A 14,501-nucleotide genomic window follows, 5' to 3' on the forward strand; every position below is an offset into this window, starting at 1 on the left:
ACAAATATACAAATGTTTAAGATAAATACAATAAAAAAACGCTTACTTAAAAGATTAAATATTTTATGTTTACTTGCATACAGTGGTATTTTAGTATCACTGATATACTATTATAGTTTCTGCTCATATTTTGAATTATAATTTATTTTTCTATTTTATTTTAAAGTTTTAGTGCAATTGTTTTGTTTTTCAGCATTTTTATTAGCTTTTGTTTTTTGAATGTATAGTATTTATATAGTATGTAATGCATAGTATCTACATTATATAGTATTTATTTTTTATTTCGTTTTAGTTATTTTTGTATTTCAGTTCAAACTAAACAAAAATGAGAAATCGACAACTATTGACACTTGACAACTAGTTGAAATAAAATAAGTTAAAGTTAGTTTTTTTATCAGTAAACATTTATTTTCTTTCAAGTTTTTACTTTCTTATTTCTTATGGTTTTAGTTAACAATAATAACTCTGTTTGCATGTCATGCAAACATTAACCATCATCAGAGAACTGTGAAAATGTATATGCATCATTAAATTATTTAAGAAACTATTTTACATCTAAGGGGTTCGGCAAACAAAAAAGACAATTTGGGAAGCCCTACAATACGATATATACACGCAAGTAAGATTTTCATACCCTGCAGCTGCCCGTGGTTTTGCAGTTTTCTCCTTTTGATGTTGATACTCTCATTGACAGTAGCTTTCTTCTCTGGAGGCCTGTCCTCCTCATCTTTCTCCATAACACTGTCCTCCACGTCCGACTCGGACTCGCCTCCTGCAGGCCAGGGCAGGTTCTGCACAAACGAATGACCCGCCACACACTGCCACAGTGCAGATGTAGATAAACCCACAGTGGGCTCCACGGCCCGCAGCTCAGGCTCATGCTGACACGACTGACAGTGACCTTGATACCAGCTCGCCACAGTCTGCAAGCTGGTGGCAGACACCTTCTTCCCTGCAAAATAAATAAATAAAATAAAGACAAATAAGCAGATGATACACTACACTTTTTTTTTAACAAACAAATGCTTTTATTCAGCAAGGACACATTCAATTGATCAAAAGTGACAAAGACATTTATAGTGTTACAAAAGATTTCTATTTTTAAATAAATGGTTCAACATTTATAAGAATAAGAAATGTTTCTTGAGCAGCAAATCAGCATATTAGAATGATTTCTGAAGGATCATGTGACACTGAAGACTGGAGTAATGATGCTGACAATTCAGCTTTGCATCACGGGAATAAATTGCATTTTAAAATATATTAAAATAGAAAACAGTTATTTTTAATTCTAATAATATTTCACAATATTACAGTTTTTAGATCAAACAAATGCAGTCTTAGTGAGCATAAAAGACTTTTCCAAAAACATCGTACCAACCCCAAACTTTTTAACAGTAGTGTATAGAGAGAGAGAGGCTCAGGAAACACTGGTTTTGAAAATTAATTAGGTTACATTTAGTAAATATAAATATTACTCACCTTTCCTGTGACTGCTGCATTGTTCAGGAAGGGTTTTTCTCCTAACCATCACAACACAAGAGACATGTTACACCATTCATGTTAAAAAGAAAAGCTACATAGTTGAATAGTGACCACAGCTGTCTCTGGTTCCCCCTTTCATTGTATTGAAAATAGCTTGTGCTTTCTGCTTAATGTCTCTTTTTGTGTTCTACAGAAGAGGTCAGATTATAGTACTTTATGGTACAGATAGCATGTAGGCTACTACTAATCAACTGTTTGGTACTTCATACATGTAAACAAACAAAACATTAAGCAATAAGGTAGAGCCTAATACACAGCAGTATCAGCTTACCAAAGAACACTTGCAAGATCCAAAAAGAAAACGAATTTTGTTGTATCAGGCACATACTGTATACTGTATGCCACATTTAGCCAACTTACTGCACAGTGAGTTTAAGTGATGCATGATCAAATATGGCGTTCGTGAAATCTGAATACGTACTTGGCGTATTTCTGCTGGTATTTTTCTCCATATGCAGAATTGAGCAGGATCAGATACTCGGCGAGCCCCGCGTCGCTCAGGCTCGTGCGCCGGCGCAGCTCGCTCCAGACCTGATGCGCTTCTCCCAGATAAACCCGCCGCACATCGTACTTCTTCCGCGATTCGAGCCGCCGCTGAGCACGGTCCGCGTCTGTCAGCCTCGGTCGACCCCTGCAGCGGCGCAAAATGGCTTTGATGTGCTCTCCCGTGGCTTTGGAGTCTGTGTTTACCGCCGCCATGTTTCGTATCAGCTGTTGAGTTGTTATGTTTTGTCTTAAAGGGAAGTGCCGTGTGTAGCCTTAAAGGAAGTGTTTTTATTTATTTATTTATTTTATTCCTTGTTTTATTTTAACTATTTTTTTAAGTTCAAAAATTTTTAAATGATTTTACAATAAAAAAAATATTTTTAGCAATTTAACACGAGGATAATTTAATATTTATTTGAACCGACACTTTGATTTGGCCAATCAACAGTGAGCACTCTATTATGATAGCCAATCAGATGCGTTGTTCCAAGAGTAGGCGGTGCGACGTCATGTTCGCGGGAGAAGAAGCATGTTGCCTTTACGTTGTACAGTAGCTGCAGATAAGTCATACTTACACTAAAATTAATAACTGCTGTGATTTGAAGGCAGATTGTTATGGCTGATATTTTAGGAGTCGTTTTCAGACGGTTCGCATCAGGAACTGTAACGAGTAATGTAATATTTCCCCCTGACGCAGAAGGAAACACACTGGTGCTTGGGGATGTAAATGTTAGTAGATCTGTGTTATTTCTAGCAGCTGTGACAGCTGCCACAGATCTGGGTCTCAAAGTGCTGTTTTTCACACAGACCCCTTTTCAGTCTCTGCCGGTGTCTTTGAGAGCGTCAGTACCTGGATTAAGACTAGAGAGTCTGAAGGTAATGATAATGGTTTGTTTAATGAGCGTCAAGATAATTAATGAAGAAAGAATACATGTAATACAAGGTAATTCAGTCAGAAATGCCATAAACCCCGTAAAACCTATTGTATAATATTTGATACGTTCATTTCTAAGGCCTCAAAATGATCAATATAATGAAAACTTGCTGAAAAAACAGTTGTACATAATCGGCTACATGCCTTCTGATTGATTGTTATGGTATTAGGAGATATTGAGTGACAACTTATATGCATTTATGTAAGTAGCGGCTACACTGTTCATCTTGATTTACATTACAAGCTATCAGGATTTCATCTTACGTTTTGTCCATATAAATATCAGCATCTGCACCAAATTGCACATTTTTGGTCAAGTATGCATTCCAAATTAATATTATATCATACTATATGATAAACACAGAAAAAATTATGTCCAAGATTACAGCTCCAAAAAATAGTTTTCAAACTGCAACCAGAATGAAACCTGATGAAGACCTGACTTTTTTGCTCTGCACCGAAACCCAATTTTGGATGTTAACATCATAATACATGATTCATAAAGAAAGTAAATAAAATAAAACATAATTTTTATGCAAAATATTTTAAATTTTTTTATGCTTTTCTAAACATTCAGTAAACGGTTGCATTATATATATATATATATACAGTATATTTGACTATTATTTCCTATGTCAGACAATGTTGATGTTACACATCTGATGCAGGGTTAATATTAACCTTAAAATCAGAAAGAGAGTAAAATGCCAAATATAAAATTTTATGAATAAAAGTCAAATAAATTTTTTTTCATGCATGTTAATTTACAGAATGTCAAGTTTGTGTATGTGAAGACTTTGGAGGAGCTTGTGGAAGATATAGCGTCCCTCCATGAGCTGGCGTCTCCTCCCTGTCTGATTATCGTGGACGGTCTGGATAATTATTTGCACGGGTCTCGAGTTGGACCGCTACAGGACGACCTGAGCCCCGTGGCCCACGTGGCGGCCCTCCTGCACGACACCGCTGCTTTTCTCTCCCAGATCCTGCAGAACAGAGCAGAAGGCCAGGGCATGTGCAGAGTCATGGTCTCCTTTCAGTCTGAATGTGAAGGCAGTCGGGACAGTGAAGCGCTGGCACCTGAGCTTCTCCTCTCTGTGCTGGACCGTTACCTGCAGGTGAGGTGCACGCTAGAGGAAGTGAAGCGTGACGGGGAGTGGCGGGTGTATCTGTCAGTCATGTGTCCTTCGCTGGTACAGCAGTGGCACATGGTGCTGCGGGCAGGAGGTGCTCTGGAGTTCAGGCAGGTCTTCGGGGGAGAACAGCAGATTCTGGACCAGCCAGAGAAAAGCAAACAGGAAAATGAGAGATGTGGAGACAACTAATAAAAGTTCATATTACAATACAACCTATTTTGATTGGTCAGTTTTGACAAGCCATACCCGATCAGAAATTTGAATGTTTATTTGCGATATTGACAAAGGAACGTAAACTTTTCTTGACTAAATACAGATAGTCAACCACACTTGTAGAATTGATATAGCATTGACAATGTAAAAAACTACAATTTAATGTGAATTTAAAGTTGGCAGATTTGTTAAGTACGAAACAAATCTCAGCATTTATTTGTTGTACGTCTACTTTACATTTTATTTACAGAAAAATCCATACATATTTTATTTTCCTCTTTATTTATTAGTTTCCTTTTGATTACGTTGTTTTTGTTTGTTTGTTTGTTTAAACAATATTTTGGTGACATCTAAATAGATTGAATATTTGATTACATAGCTTTTTTTTTTTTTTTTTACTCTTTAGTACTTTATTTTAGGTTTTAAGATTTTTTTTTTTTTTTTACAATTTGTAAATTACCCCAAATCAACCATTTTCATGCTTTTCCATGTTTTTCCTAATTAAACATGAGTTACTACTGTTTCAATCAGTTCAGTCAGCTGTTAGGAGTCAGTTTTTCAATCACCTTATCAAGGGCTCAATTATCTGCAAATGCTCCATAATCGTTTTTATACATGTTGGTGCAAAAAAGACAGTTTGGAAATGTGTTGATTTCTTAAGTCTCTGAAATTGGGCTACACAAAAGAAAAGGGTATACAGAAGAGAGGCAGTCATTACGTTTTGAATGAACTATCACACTGACACAGAGAACATAAAAAAGGGGGAAATGAGAAGACTTTGCTGGGTGAGATGCCGTCTGTTTATGCTTTAAATAAAAATCCTTTTCTTTCTAGAACAAAATAGGAGCTTTATTGCTGATAGAAAAAAGACAAATAGTTATTTAGAAACTGATTAATTCATAAGTTTTCCATCTTATTACCAATGCAATTATGAAATAAAACACTCGGTGATTGTAAAATTGGATAGACAGGACTACATGTCAAATGTGTCAGAAATGGCATACATATCCTTTTTTTTTTTGCAAGTTTCCATACTAAAAATGGTATTACCAATTTACCTTGGTTAACTCATAGTTGTTCACAAATTCAACACTTTTGGTTTAACCTTCAGAATAAAGAACACATAAAGAAAGGCAGACAAACTCAAGTAAAACTGACACTGGTGGTTTCTGTACAGTAATTTGACCATACTGCATATTACAAACAAATGTACAAATTAACTTAATACACATTATTGCGAATGATTCATCAGTGCACGTTATTTAACAGAACTAAAACAAAAAAAGTCAGTAATATGTTAGCAAAAGATAAAAATGACTTTCTTTTTCGGTTAATGCCACCAAAGTGGGTTAAGTGTTAACTATTGGGTGCTAGTGGTGTTTTAGGAAAGGTGTAGTCCTCCATAATCAACTGCAAACGCTCGTATGAAACGCCCGTTGTTCTCGATCTAATCAGGTCTCCCTACATGTTGTGTTACAAAATTCTGTTTCACTCAGAAATGTCACTTATGACAGAAAAACGAATTGCAAATGTTAATAATGTCATGGTGACTTTAAGAGAAATGGTCTGTTCCAAATCAACCATACAAGCATTCCCGGAATGCACCAGAAGAACTAAGAATGGATGGATGAATTATCCTTCATGTGATGAAGGAGCCTAAAGAAGGCTTGGTTTGTTGTTAATGGTTGTTAAGTCTGGCGTCCTCCTCTAGGCTTTAATGTTTTACAGATCTGAAAGATACTTATTTACTTAAACCACAAAACAGAATAGAAAACGGTTATTTATATTTAAAAAATATATTATGTACAATTTACAAGACAGATTCAGACTTGGGAAACCCAAAACAGAATGATATATGAACTGCCATCAGGCACTTTCCACAAAGAGGCTTAAAAAAAAACATAATTATCCAAATTATTCAATATTTCTCACTACAAAAAAAAGTAATGGGACAACTAAATAAACCCTATTTGTGGAAAGTGCCACCAATAAATGTAGTCATAATTAAAGACCCAAAAATATCTCCACTGGTATTTTAGTGGTATACTGTACAAAAATGTTTCATCAATAGCTGCCATAGTAATGCTATAATATTAGCTTATTTTATCCGATTTTGTTTTTTCATCTGAAAAATCCTAGTGTTTTCATATGTCCTCAAACGTCATGTCTCAAACAGAAAGCAGTAAGATCCTGATATGAATTTGTAGTAGTAGTAGTAGTAGTAGTAGTAGTATCCAGATCACATCCTGTACATATCGGTTCTTTTTTACTTCTATTGTATGGATGAAAAAAATGGAAGTCAATGGCTACCAGCAACTGGTTACCAATATTCTTCCAAATATCTTCTTTTATGTTCCACAGAAGAAAGAATGTCATACAGGTTTGATGACATGAAGGTGAGCAAATGATGACAGAGTATTCATTTTTGGGTGAACTATCCCTAATTCTTGTGGGTTTACCAAACGGGACCCGTGCAGGACTCTGATCCAGATTTAATGTGTTGACCAGAGAGTGGCCACTTGTGGGGACAAATCTCGTTTTTGTAATCATTTGTGTACATCCTGTGTCTCCCGAGCTCTGCGATCCTGCTGGAGCTCATCGGGCTGTAGTCCATCGAGACCCCCGAGTCTGCGACCGCCATGTAGGCGTATCCCGGCCCTTTGTGGGGCCAGGTGTGGTTGGGATACTCGAAGCTGGATCGCGACGACAGTCTGCCCGAACCCAAGCTCTGCTGCAGGGAGCCGAGGTCAGAGTGTGAGGTGCTCAAGGACGACGTTCCTGCGGTGGTGAAGAGCGTCTGGAGCGGTAACGTCTCCTCGAAGACATCGTACACCTGCTGCTCGTTGTCTCCTTGATTGAGCGTGACGTAGGTGTCATGTGACTGCAGTAACGATGACTGGCAACGAGATTCGGGGTTTTCTTGAAGAGCCCTCAGCTGCTCCATGAGCCAGTGAGCGTGAGGAGGGTCTCGCCATCTGTCCGTTAACCCCGAGTCTGAACGCTCACTCTCCTTCTCCTCTTCCTCCTCTCTCTGGGACATGCCATGGCTGGTCAGGGAAACCTCGGACAAAACCTCCAGCGGTGAAGGAAGCTCCTCTGTGTACACATGGGCTGATCTGCCCCACATGCTGCCATTATTTTGGCTCATCCACTCCTGAGGCCAGAGGAAACACAAAATAGTTCATTACTAAACATCTAGCTCTAGTAGGCCTAGTGATCTCTTTTTCAGTGTTTTTTCAGTTCCAATCAGCTTTCCTACCAAAACACACACAGCAAATATTGTCCTTCATTGCCTTGACTAAGAATGCATTTATTTTTTAACTTGAATTTGTTGTATTGGTTAAAACACTGTGCATTTAAACACATATATACATATACAAAATTAAAGAAAAAAACCTTGCTATATGTACTGCATCAGGATACTTGTCACAGAACTTGCATATTATTGCTCTTTTGTTGGTTTTGATTGCGTCTATTGTCCTCATTTGTAAGTCACTTTAGATAAAAGCATCTGTTAAATGACTAAATGTAAATGTAAGAGGTTGGATTGTGGCTTATGTTATTATAGACTGAAATCAACCTGGACATTTAATAAGCTATTATTTTGCAATTGGCTAGTAACTATGTTCACTGTAAAAACAGTAATATTGTGAAATATTATTGAAATTTAAAATAACTCTCTTCTGTTCTAAAATGTAATTTATTCCTGTGATTCAAAGCTGAATTTTCAGCATCATTACTTCAGTATTCAGTGTCACATGATCCTTCAGAAATCATTCTAATATATGCCAATGAGGTCAAGAAACATTTATTATTATTATCAATGTTGTGCTACCTTATTTTTTTCTTTGGAAACCATAATAGTTTTTCCAGGATTCTTTGATGAATAGAAAGTTCAAAAGAACAGCATTTATTTGAAATAGAAAACATTACTCCTATAGGTTACAAAAGTGACACTCCTATATCCTATAGGATAGCAAAGTCCACTAAAGGAGGTAGAGCTTTTTCGCATTTGGCTCCCAAACTCTGGAATAGCCTTCCTGATAACGTTCGGGGTTCAGACACACTCTCTCTGTTTAAATCTAGATTAAAGACTCATCCCTTTAGCCAAGCATTCACATAATGCATCTCATAACCTTGTACTTCAGTTATATCTGATCAAATGCACATTCATTCTTTTGCTTGGGTTAAACACATCATTTTTTTGCATTAGTATTCATTCAAGTATTCATTCCTTTCAAAAGATATTAGTTTATTCAACACTCATCATTTTGGTTAAATTATTAAACATACACTCTAAAAAATGCTGGGTTAAATATAACCCAGCGCGGGGTTAAAAAGGGACAAACCCAGCTATTGGGTTGTTTTGACCCAGCGGTTGGGTCAAAACAACCCAATAGCTGGGTTTGTTAGAGTGTACAGTATATGGTAGGCTACTTTGTAAATGATACCTATATTGGCATTGAATACATTACCTTAAAATCCCCTTTGTATAAATATGCCTTTACTGTCACTTTTGTAACGGTAAACTGTCTTTACTGAGAGAGAGAAAAAAATTACACTGAATCTCTTAGATTACACTTTGCAGCTAGACGGATGTACTGTTACTTCCTCTACAGTCAAAAATCTGGGTGTTTATTGGCATTGAATACATTACCTTAAAATCCCCTTTGTAGACAGTAAAAAGACCTGGAAACTTGTGCTCTGGTGTCGGGATGTCAGGCCAGAGTTTCTTAAGAAGAAACCTGTAAAAGCACACAGAAACTGTTCAATATTTCCCAACAGACAGTAAAGTCTGTGAATTTAATGCATGAAATATAAAGTTTCCACAGTTACATAATGTGCAATTGTTTCAGTAGCCTACATGTTTCTTTGTCCAGCCATACATGCACAGCCAACCTTAATCAGCCTTTACTGAACTATGATTCAAGGACAATAGTGTCCCTCATAATAGTATATATACGTTTGTCCTTATTTAGATAGTAATGGTGTGCACTCATGAAAACTGACTTGTGGTGGGACAGAATCACAGTCAGAGACAGCAGGCAGAGGATCAGTCCAATGAAAAGAACCAGTAACACGATAAGCGGATCCACGTCTGTTGGGGAAAAAAAAGAGAAACAAAAATGATTGGTCTTCCTTAGCGGTCTGACAACGCTTGTCAATGTCAAATTGATTGAGATGGCCAATCAAATCAAAGTAGGCGGGGTTTACTGTTCACAGACTCAGAGCGCGAATTCCAGTGCGTTAACGTTGAAAGAGAGCGAGGTAAGATGGAAGTAGCGAAACATTTAAATATGCGACAACTGTTTTACCATAGAAAATGTTTATTAGCAAATAGAATTAGCTTGAATTTCCATCACCATTTAATGTATTTCGCTGTGAAATGTGAAAATATTATTGCCCCGCTCTTTATATAAAAGTTGGATATATAAGTAGGCCTAGGGCGATATAATGTATATTATATAGCAGATTAAAACTGCTTAATCGATTGTATCGTCGCAAAAATGTAAACTATATTTTTGCCCAGCTATAATTTTCTAGTGATTATATGGCATGAAGATATTAAGATATTATAAATAACATCATGAATTTCTGTAAAGCTGTTAAATCAATGTGTATTGTGAAAACCGCTATAAAAAAGACATGATTTGAAATGTTTTATACATTGATTGCACTTTCATGTAAGTAGCGAAACATTTAAATATGTGGCAACTGTTTTACGATAGAAATGTTTACTTCCCAACTAGAATTAGCTTGAATTTCCATCACCGTTTAATGTCTCTATACTTCATTTAAAAATGTGCCCAAGTGTTCAAAACATGTTTATGAAATCGTACCAAATATCAACTGCCTGTTATTTTATTTTGCTGTGAAATGTGAAAGTATTATCATCGCCCAGCTCTTTATATAAAGTTGGGTGTATAAGTAGGGTGATAGGTCTATAATGTAAAAATATCTAGCAAATTAAACCTTGATTGCAAAATTCGTTGCAAAATATAAACGATATTATTGCCCAGCTCTAATTTGCTAAAAATGATTATATCCCATGAAGTTATTAAGATATTATAAACATTAACATCATGAATTTCTGTAAAGCTATGTTAAAACTATGTGTATTGTGAAAAGCACTTTTAAAAAAAGACTTGATTTGAAATGTTTTATACGTTGATTGTACTTTCAGAAAGCGTTTAAAAGCACCATGTAGCCTACCGCTTGGCGGCGTGACTCCAAACACAGGCTCGGTCCAAGCACTCCAGTAGCCTTTGTAGGCAACGCCATCGGGTTTGACACGAGCCCACACCGTGTATCTGGTGTCGGACTGTAAGCCAAGCAAAACCAGCATCGTGCTGACCTTTACGACCTCCACCTTCAAAACATAATTCACCGGTGAGTTTGAACTAGATGCAAAATACGACAGCTCATTCAAGTGGCACTAACGGTTCATGAAGTGCAATACCTTGCCCATGTTACTTCCCTCCGCTGCGTATCTGACCTCGTATATCATACTGTCATCCATGTATTTGAGCGGAGGAGGCAGCCAGCTCACGTTCAACTGCCCTTCCTTCCCTGAGCTCATGACCGTGAGGTTTTGGGGAGGATCTAGAAACACTGTGAGAGCAAAGGCATTGTAAAACATCCTAAATTGGGGTTTGTGAAGGAACTGAAGGGGTTTCGGGATTTGATGAAAAGCTAGTCTTTAAAATAATAAGCTATTTACCTGCTTGTCAATGAAAAAAATTTAACATAGAAGAGGAAAAAAGAATGAATTAATAATCCATAAAAAGTAACTGTAACCTGATTATGAGTATTTTTTGGAATCTGATTACATAATCCAGATTAGCCATGTATACCCATCACTATGTCTGCATGCTGCTTAGTGCGGATTTCTTCACTTATTACTTTTGTAAAGCTTTCAAAGACTTACAGAAATTCTCAGCGTTAAGGCTACGAGTGTAGAGCATCCGGCCATCACGAAGAACCTGCACATCAAGAGTCGTGAAGAACGGGGTTTTGGGCAGTTTGCAGAAGAAGATGGTTTTGTTACCGGCCAGTAAAGATGAAACCGCACAAGCCATCTTGTTCTTATTCCTAAAGACATATGAAAAGAAAAAAATTGCGTCGATTGATATTTTCACGGGACAACTGAACTAAAATGACACGAATAACATTTTATGCTGTCTTTAAAGAGACAATATTATAATGATCAGTGTCTAAGGATAATTTTGACAAAGAAAAAGTTTGATTTTAGCTTTGGACCTCAAAGCGCTAATCAGTTACTTACTCGTATGAATACGTGAAGGTATATTGATGGTGTAAATGATTCCTCTCTTCCCAAAAGCACGTGAGATCCTTTCTCTCAACAAAACATTTAATATGCTCTGTTTCGTCTTGGAGTAACTGGGCCACTGAACAACCATATCACGTTATTTTGCAAGCATTGCCAGCATTATTCAAAGACAATTTATTTTCTAATAAGCACAAGTACACAAAGCACAGGTCAACACAAATACTTTTTTTTTTCTTATTTTAGATTTAGCATTTTTTTCAATTTAAGCAATAAATAAAAAATATAATTATATTATCATATATATAAAAAAGTTGCATATTTCACGACTTTCTCAATTGAAAACATGCAATTATTCTGTTCTTGGGTGCTCAGTTATTAATAATGGTTCTTATTATAAATTTTGCTGCTTAATATTTTTTGTGAAAACCACAATATATATTTTAAGGATTCTTTGATGAATTAAATAGAATTTTTGTGACCTTATTTTACTGTCACTTTTGATCAGTTTGTGCATACTTTCTGAATAAAAAAGCTTTACTTAATGGTAGTGTATCAAAAAAATATTAAGCAGCAACAATTGTTTTCAAATTGATAAAGTATCTTGAGCAGCATTACAATAGAAAACAGCTACTTTAAATTGTAATAATATTTTACTGTTTTTATTTTTGATCAAATAAATGCAGGCTTGGTGAGCTTTAGAGTCAGTAATTAAAAAACGGTATATTGTATCTACTGTTTTTAATTATACTTCAACATTTTTATTTTTTATTTAGAAAGTCATAAAATATGCATGTAACTTCATACTAAAAATCAACAGCAACTGAAAGACATTTGAAAGAAAGAGTCGCTTTTCTTACCTTTACTTTCAAAATGTTGTCCTCCTATAGTGACGATAGCAAGACACACCATGAAAACAATTTTCAATCTATTGCTCCTCATTTTTGTCATCCATTTACATTACAAATACATCACTGCTCTGTATAACGGTCCCGAAAGGTGTATCCTCCTTTCCAGGTGGGCTTTTCGTCCAAATTGTTTCACGGACACCATGAACAGTTACATGCATCTCATCCGATAAACTGACAGTGTGTTCAAACAGTGTGTTTACTATTTTACTATTTGGAGGTGGAGTGGCAAAAAGTGTTGTTTACTGGGAGGAGCCTGAGTGAGGACATGCTGTCATAAGTGTTTGAAGTGCTCAGTCTTCACTCTTAAGATACAACATTACATGCTGTCCAACCTGGAGGCTGGAGGAGTAGGAAATAATATGACTTTTTAGAGTCTAAAACACTTTTAGCCACTGATGCATGTTCATTATGTGAAGTACAGTCAACAGGTGCTCAGTTGTAAGTGTTTTTAAGTGTGCAAACTGCACTGGTGTTGTTCTGCAAACTGTAACCGGTTCTTTTTATCACGGCCTGACACTCTTGTTTTTTAAGCTCAACCTGTGTTATCAGCACAGCGCTGAGCTCCTCTTACGCACAGATAAGCACAAGCATTGCTACCCGAACCAGTCTGCCTGCAGCTCACTGTCCGTTATCACTATGACAGGACTGTGCCGTTATTTCAATAACACATTGTTAAGTTAGGAAATGTGACGCCCAATTAGGCCCACGGGTGGTTTTAATCAAACATACACTCTTAAGAAAAAAGGTTCTAAACAGTACCAGAAAAGGGTTCTTCAGCTTGTAACAATAGCAGAACCCTTTTTGGTGCGAAATAGAACCATGCTTTGAAAGTGCTATAAATAACCTTTTTAATGATAGTTTATTTGAATTAATATTAGTATATTTATATAATTAATATTAGTTTTATTAATATTATTTGAATAACTTATTACTATTGTTTTTTTTAGCCCTCTATCTGCCTGGTCTTATAATATCTCATAGCTTCTATTAAGGTTTTCATAAAAACAACAACAGCATGTGTCAATTAGGTATTTTTATTTTATTTAATGACATGTGAAATTGTAGCAAAAATGACAGTGATTTTAACAACCGTTATTAGCAGAATACATTAATAAATGACAATTGACAAGAGTGTGTTGACAGTCTGTGTAGTTGGATGGCTGAAGTCCAAAAAATCAGTAATTCAGGGGGAGGGGGGATTTACATTAAAATAACAACAATAACAGCAGCAACAACATACTGTGTGAATCAGGTACTTTTTTATTGACATGAAATTGTAGCAATAATGTCAGTGCTCTTAACAACAGTTGACACGTGACATTGAACATGAATACATACATACACACATACACACAAGTAGTAAAGCTAGATGTGATGAAGACAAAGTTCCAGTGAAATATCTTCACACTCCTCTATGATCCCTGTAAGCCCATCATCATATTAATATTATTTGAATAACTTATTTATTACTATTGTTTTTACCCCTCTATCTGCCTGGTCTTATAATATCTCATAGCTTCTATTAAGGTTTTCATAAAAACAACAACAGCATGTGTCAATTAGGTATTTTTATTTTATTTAATGACATGTGAAATTGTAGCAAAAATGACAGTGATTTTAACAACCGTTATTAGCAGAAAACATTAATAAATGACAATTGACATGGAACATAAATAAATACAGAGGTAAAACAAAAATAGAAACAGAAAATAGTGTAATGAAGACCAAGTTCTAGTGAAATACTGTATTTTCACAATCCTCTGATGCCTGTAAGTCCACCATTATGTGTATTTGTGACCCTGTCTGTGAAATTCAGGCTAAAGTCTCAAAATCTAATTATGAGATAACAAGCATCAAAATATGATTTCAATCTTTGACATGGCCTTACTCAGTCAATATTAAAGATATCAAGGTTACATTTTCACAGAATGTTCTTTACATTATAAAGGACGATTTTATGTAAAACAGTAAATCACACACACACACACACA

The 14,501-nt window shown here is 35.9% G+C and overlaps 3 protein-coding genes across 3 annotated transcripts; 1 reads left to right on the forward strand and 2 right to left on the reverse strand.

Moving 5' to 3' along the window:
• Window positions 1-497: 497 nt before the first annotated feature.
• On the reverse strand, window positions 498-2,270 carry LOC107715632 (zinc finger protein 653-like). The gene is made up of 4 exons (XM_016521789.1): window positions 1,967-2,270; window positions 1,483-1,523; window positions 635-952; window positions 498-505 (listed from the first exon to the last, which is right to left on the reverse strand). The coding sequence occupies exons 1-4, from the start codon at window positions 2,242-2,244 to the stop codon at window positions 498-500; spliced, it is 645 nt and encodes a 214-aa protein (XP_016377275.1). The 5' UTR covers window positions 2,245-2,270.
• Window positions 2,271-2,523: 253 nt separating this feature from the next.
• LOC107715634 (uncharacterized) lies at window positions 2,524-4,490 on the forward strand. The gene is made up of 2 exons (XM_016521790.1): window positions 2,524-2,907; window positions 3,736-4,490. The coding sequence occupies exons 1-2, from the start codon at window positions 2,647-2,649 to the stop codon at window positions 4,285-4,287; spliced, it is 813 nt and encodes a 270-aa protein (XP_016377276.1). The 5' UTR covers window positions 2,524-2,646; the 3' UTR covers window positions 4,288-4,490.
• A 2,221-nt stretch (window positions 4,491-6,711) lies between these two features.
• LOC107715636 (erythropoietin receptor-like) lies at window positions 6,712-12,685 on the reverse strand. Its single transcript, XM_016521791.1, has 8 exons — window positions 12,460-12,685; window positions 11,597-11,720; window positions 11,240-11,403; window positions 10,772-10,923; window positions 10,525-10,681; window positions 9,322-9,409; window positions 8,969-9,056; window positions 6,712-7,465 (listed from the first exon to the last, which is right to left on the reverse strand). The coding sequence occupies exons 1-8, from the start codon at window positions 12,548-12,550 to the stop codon at window positions 6,767-6,769; spliced, it is 1,563 nt and encodes a 520-aa protein (XP_016377277.1). The 5' UTR covers window positions 12,551-12,685; the 3' UTR covers window positions 6,712-6,766.
• Between the last annotated feature and the right edge of the window lie 1,816 nt (window positions 12,686-14,501).

This window comes from Sinocyclocheilus rhinocerous, unplaced genomic scaffold (genome assembly GCF_001515625.1).
Source record: "Sinocyclocheilus rhinocerous isolate Xijiao unplaced genomic scaffold, SAMN03320098_v1.1 scaffold239, whole genome shotgun sequence".
Taxonomy (NCBI): Eukaryota; Metazoa; Chordata; class Actinopteri; order Cypriniformes; family Cyprinidae; genus Sinocyclocheilus; species Sinocyclocheilus rhinocerous.

Bases quoted from the DNA above. Each gene is read 5' to 3' on its own strand.
- LOC107715632 (XM_016521789.1), bottom strand. From the start codon at position 2,244: ATGGCGGCGGTAAACACAGACTCCAAAGCCACGGGAGAGCACATCAAA. The intron at 1,524-1,966 runs GTACGTATTCAG...TGTGATGGTTAG, and splicing joins TACCAGCAGAAATACGCCAA to GAGAAAAACCCTTCCTGAAC. The intron at 953-1,482 runs GTGAGTAATATT...TTTATTTTGCAG, and splicing joins ATGCAGCAGTCACAGGAAAG to GGAAGAAGGTGTCTGCCACC.
- LOC107715634 (XM_016521790.1), top strand. From the start codon at position 2,647: ATGGCTGATATTTTAGGAGTCGTTTTCAGACGGTTCGCATCAGGAACT. The intron at 2,908-3,735 runs GTAATGATAATG...GTTAATTTACAG, and splicing joins TAAGACTAGAGAGTCTGAAG to AATGTCAAGTTTGTGTATGT.
- LOC107715636 (XM_016521791.1), bottom strand. From the start codon at position 12,550: ATGACAAAAATGAGGAGCAATAGATTGAAAATTGTTTTCATGGTGTGT. The intron at 11,404-11,596 runs GTAAGTAACTGA...ATATGTCTTTAG, and splicing joins ACCTTCACGTATTCATACGA to GAATAAGAACAAGATGGCTT. The intron at 9,410-10,524 runs GTAGGCTACATG...TTTCCCCAACAG, and splicing joins TGGAGTCACGCCGCCAAGCG to ACGTGGATCCGCTTATCGTG.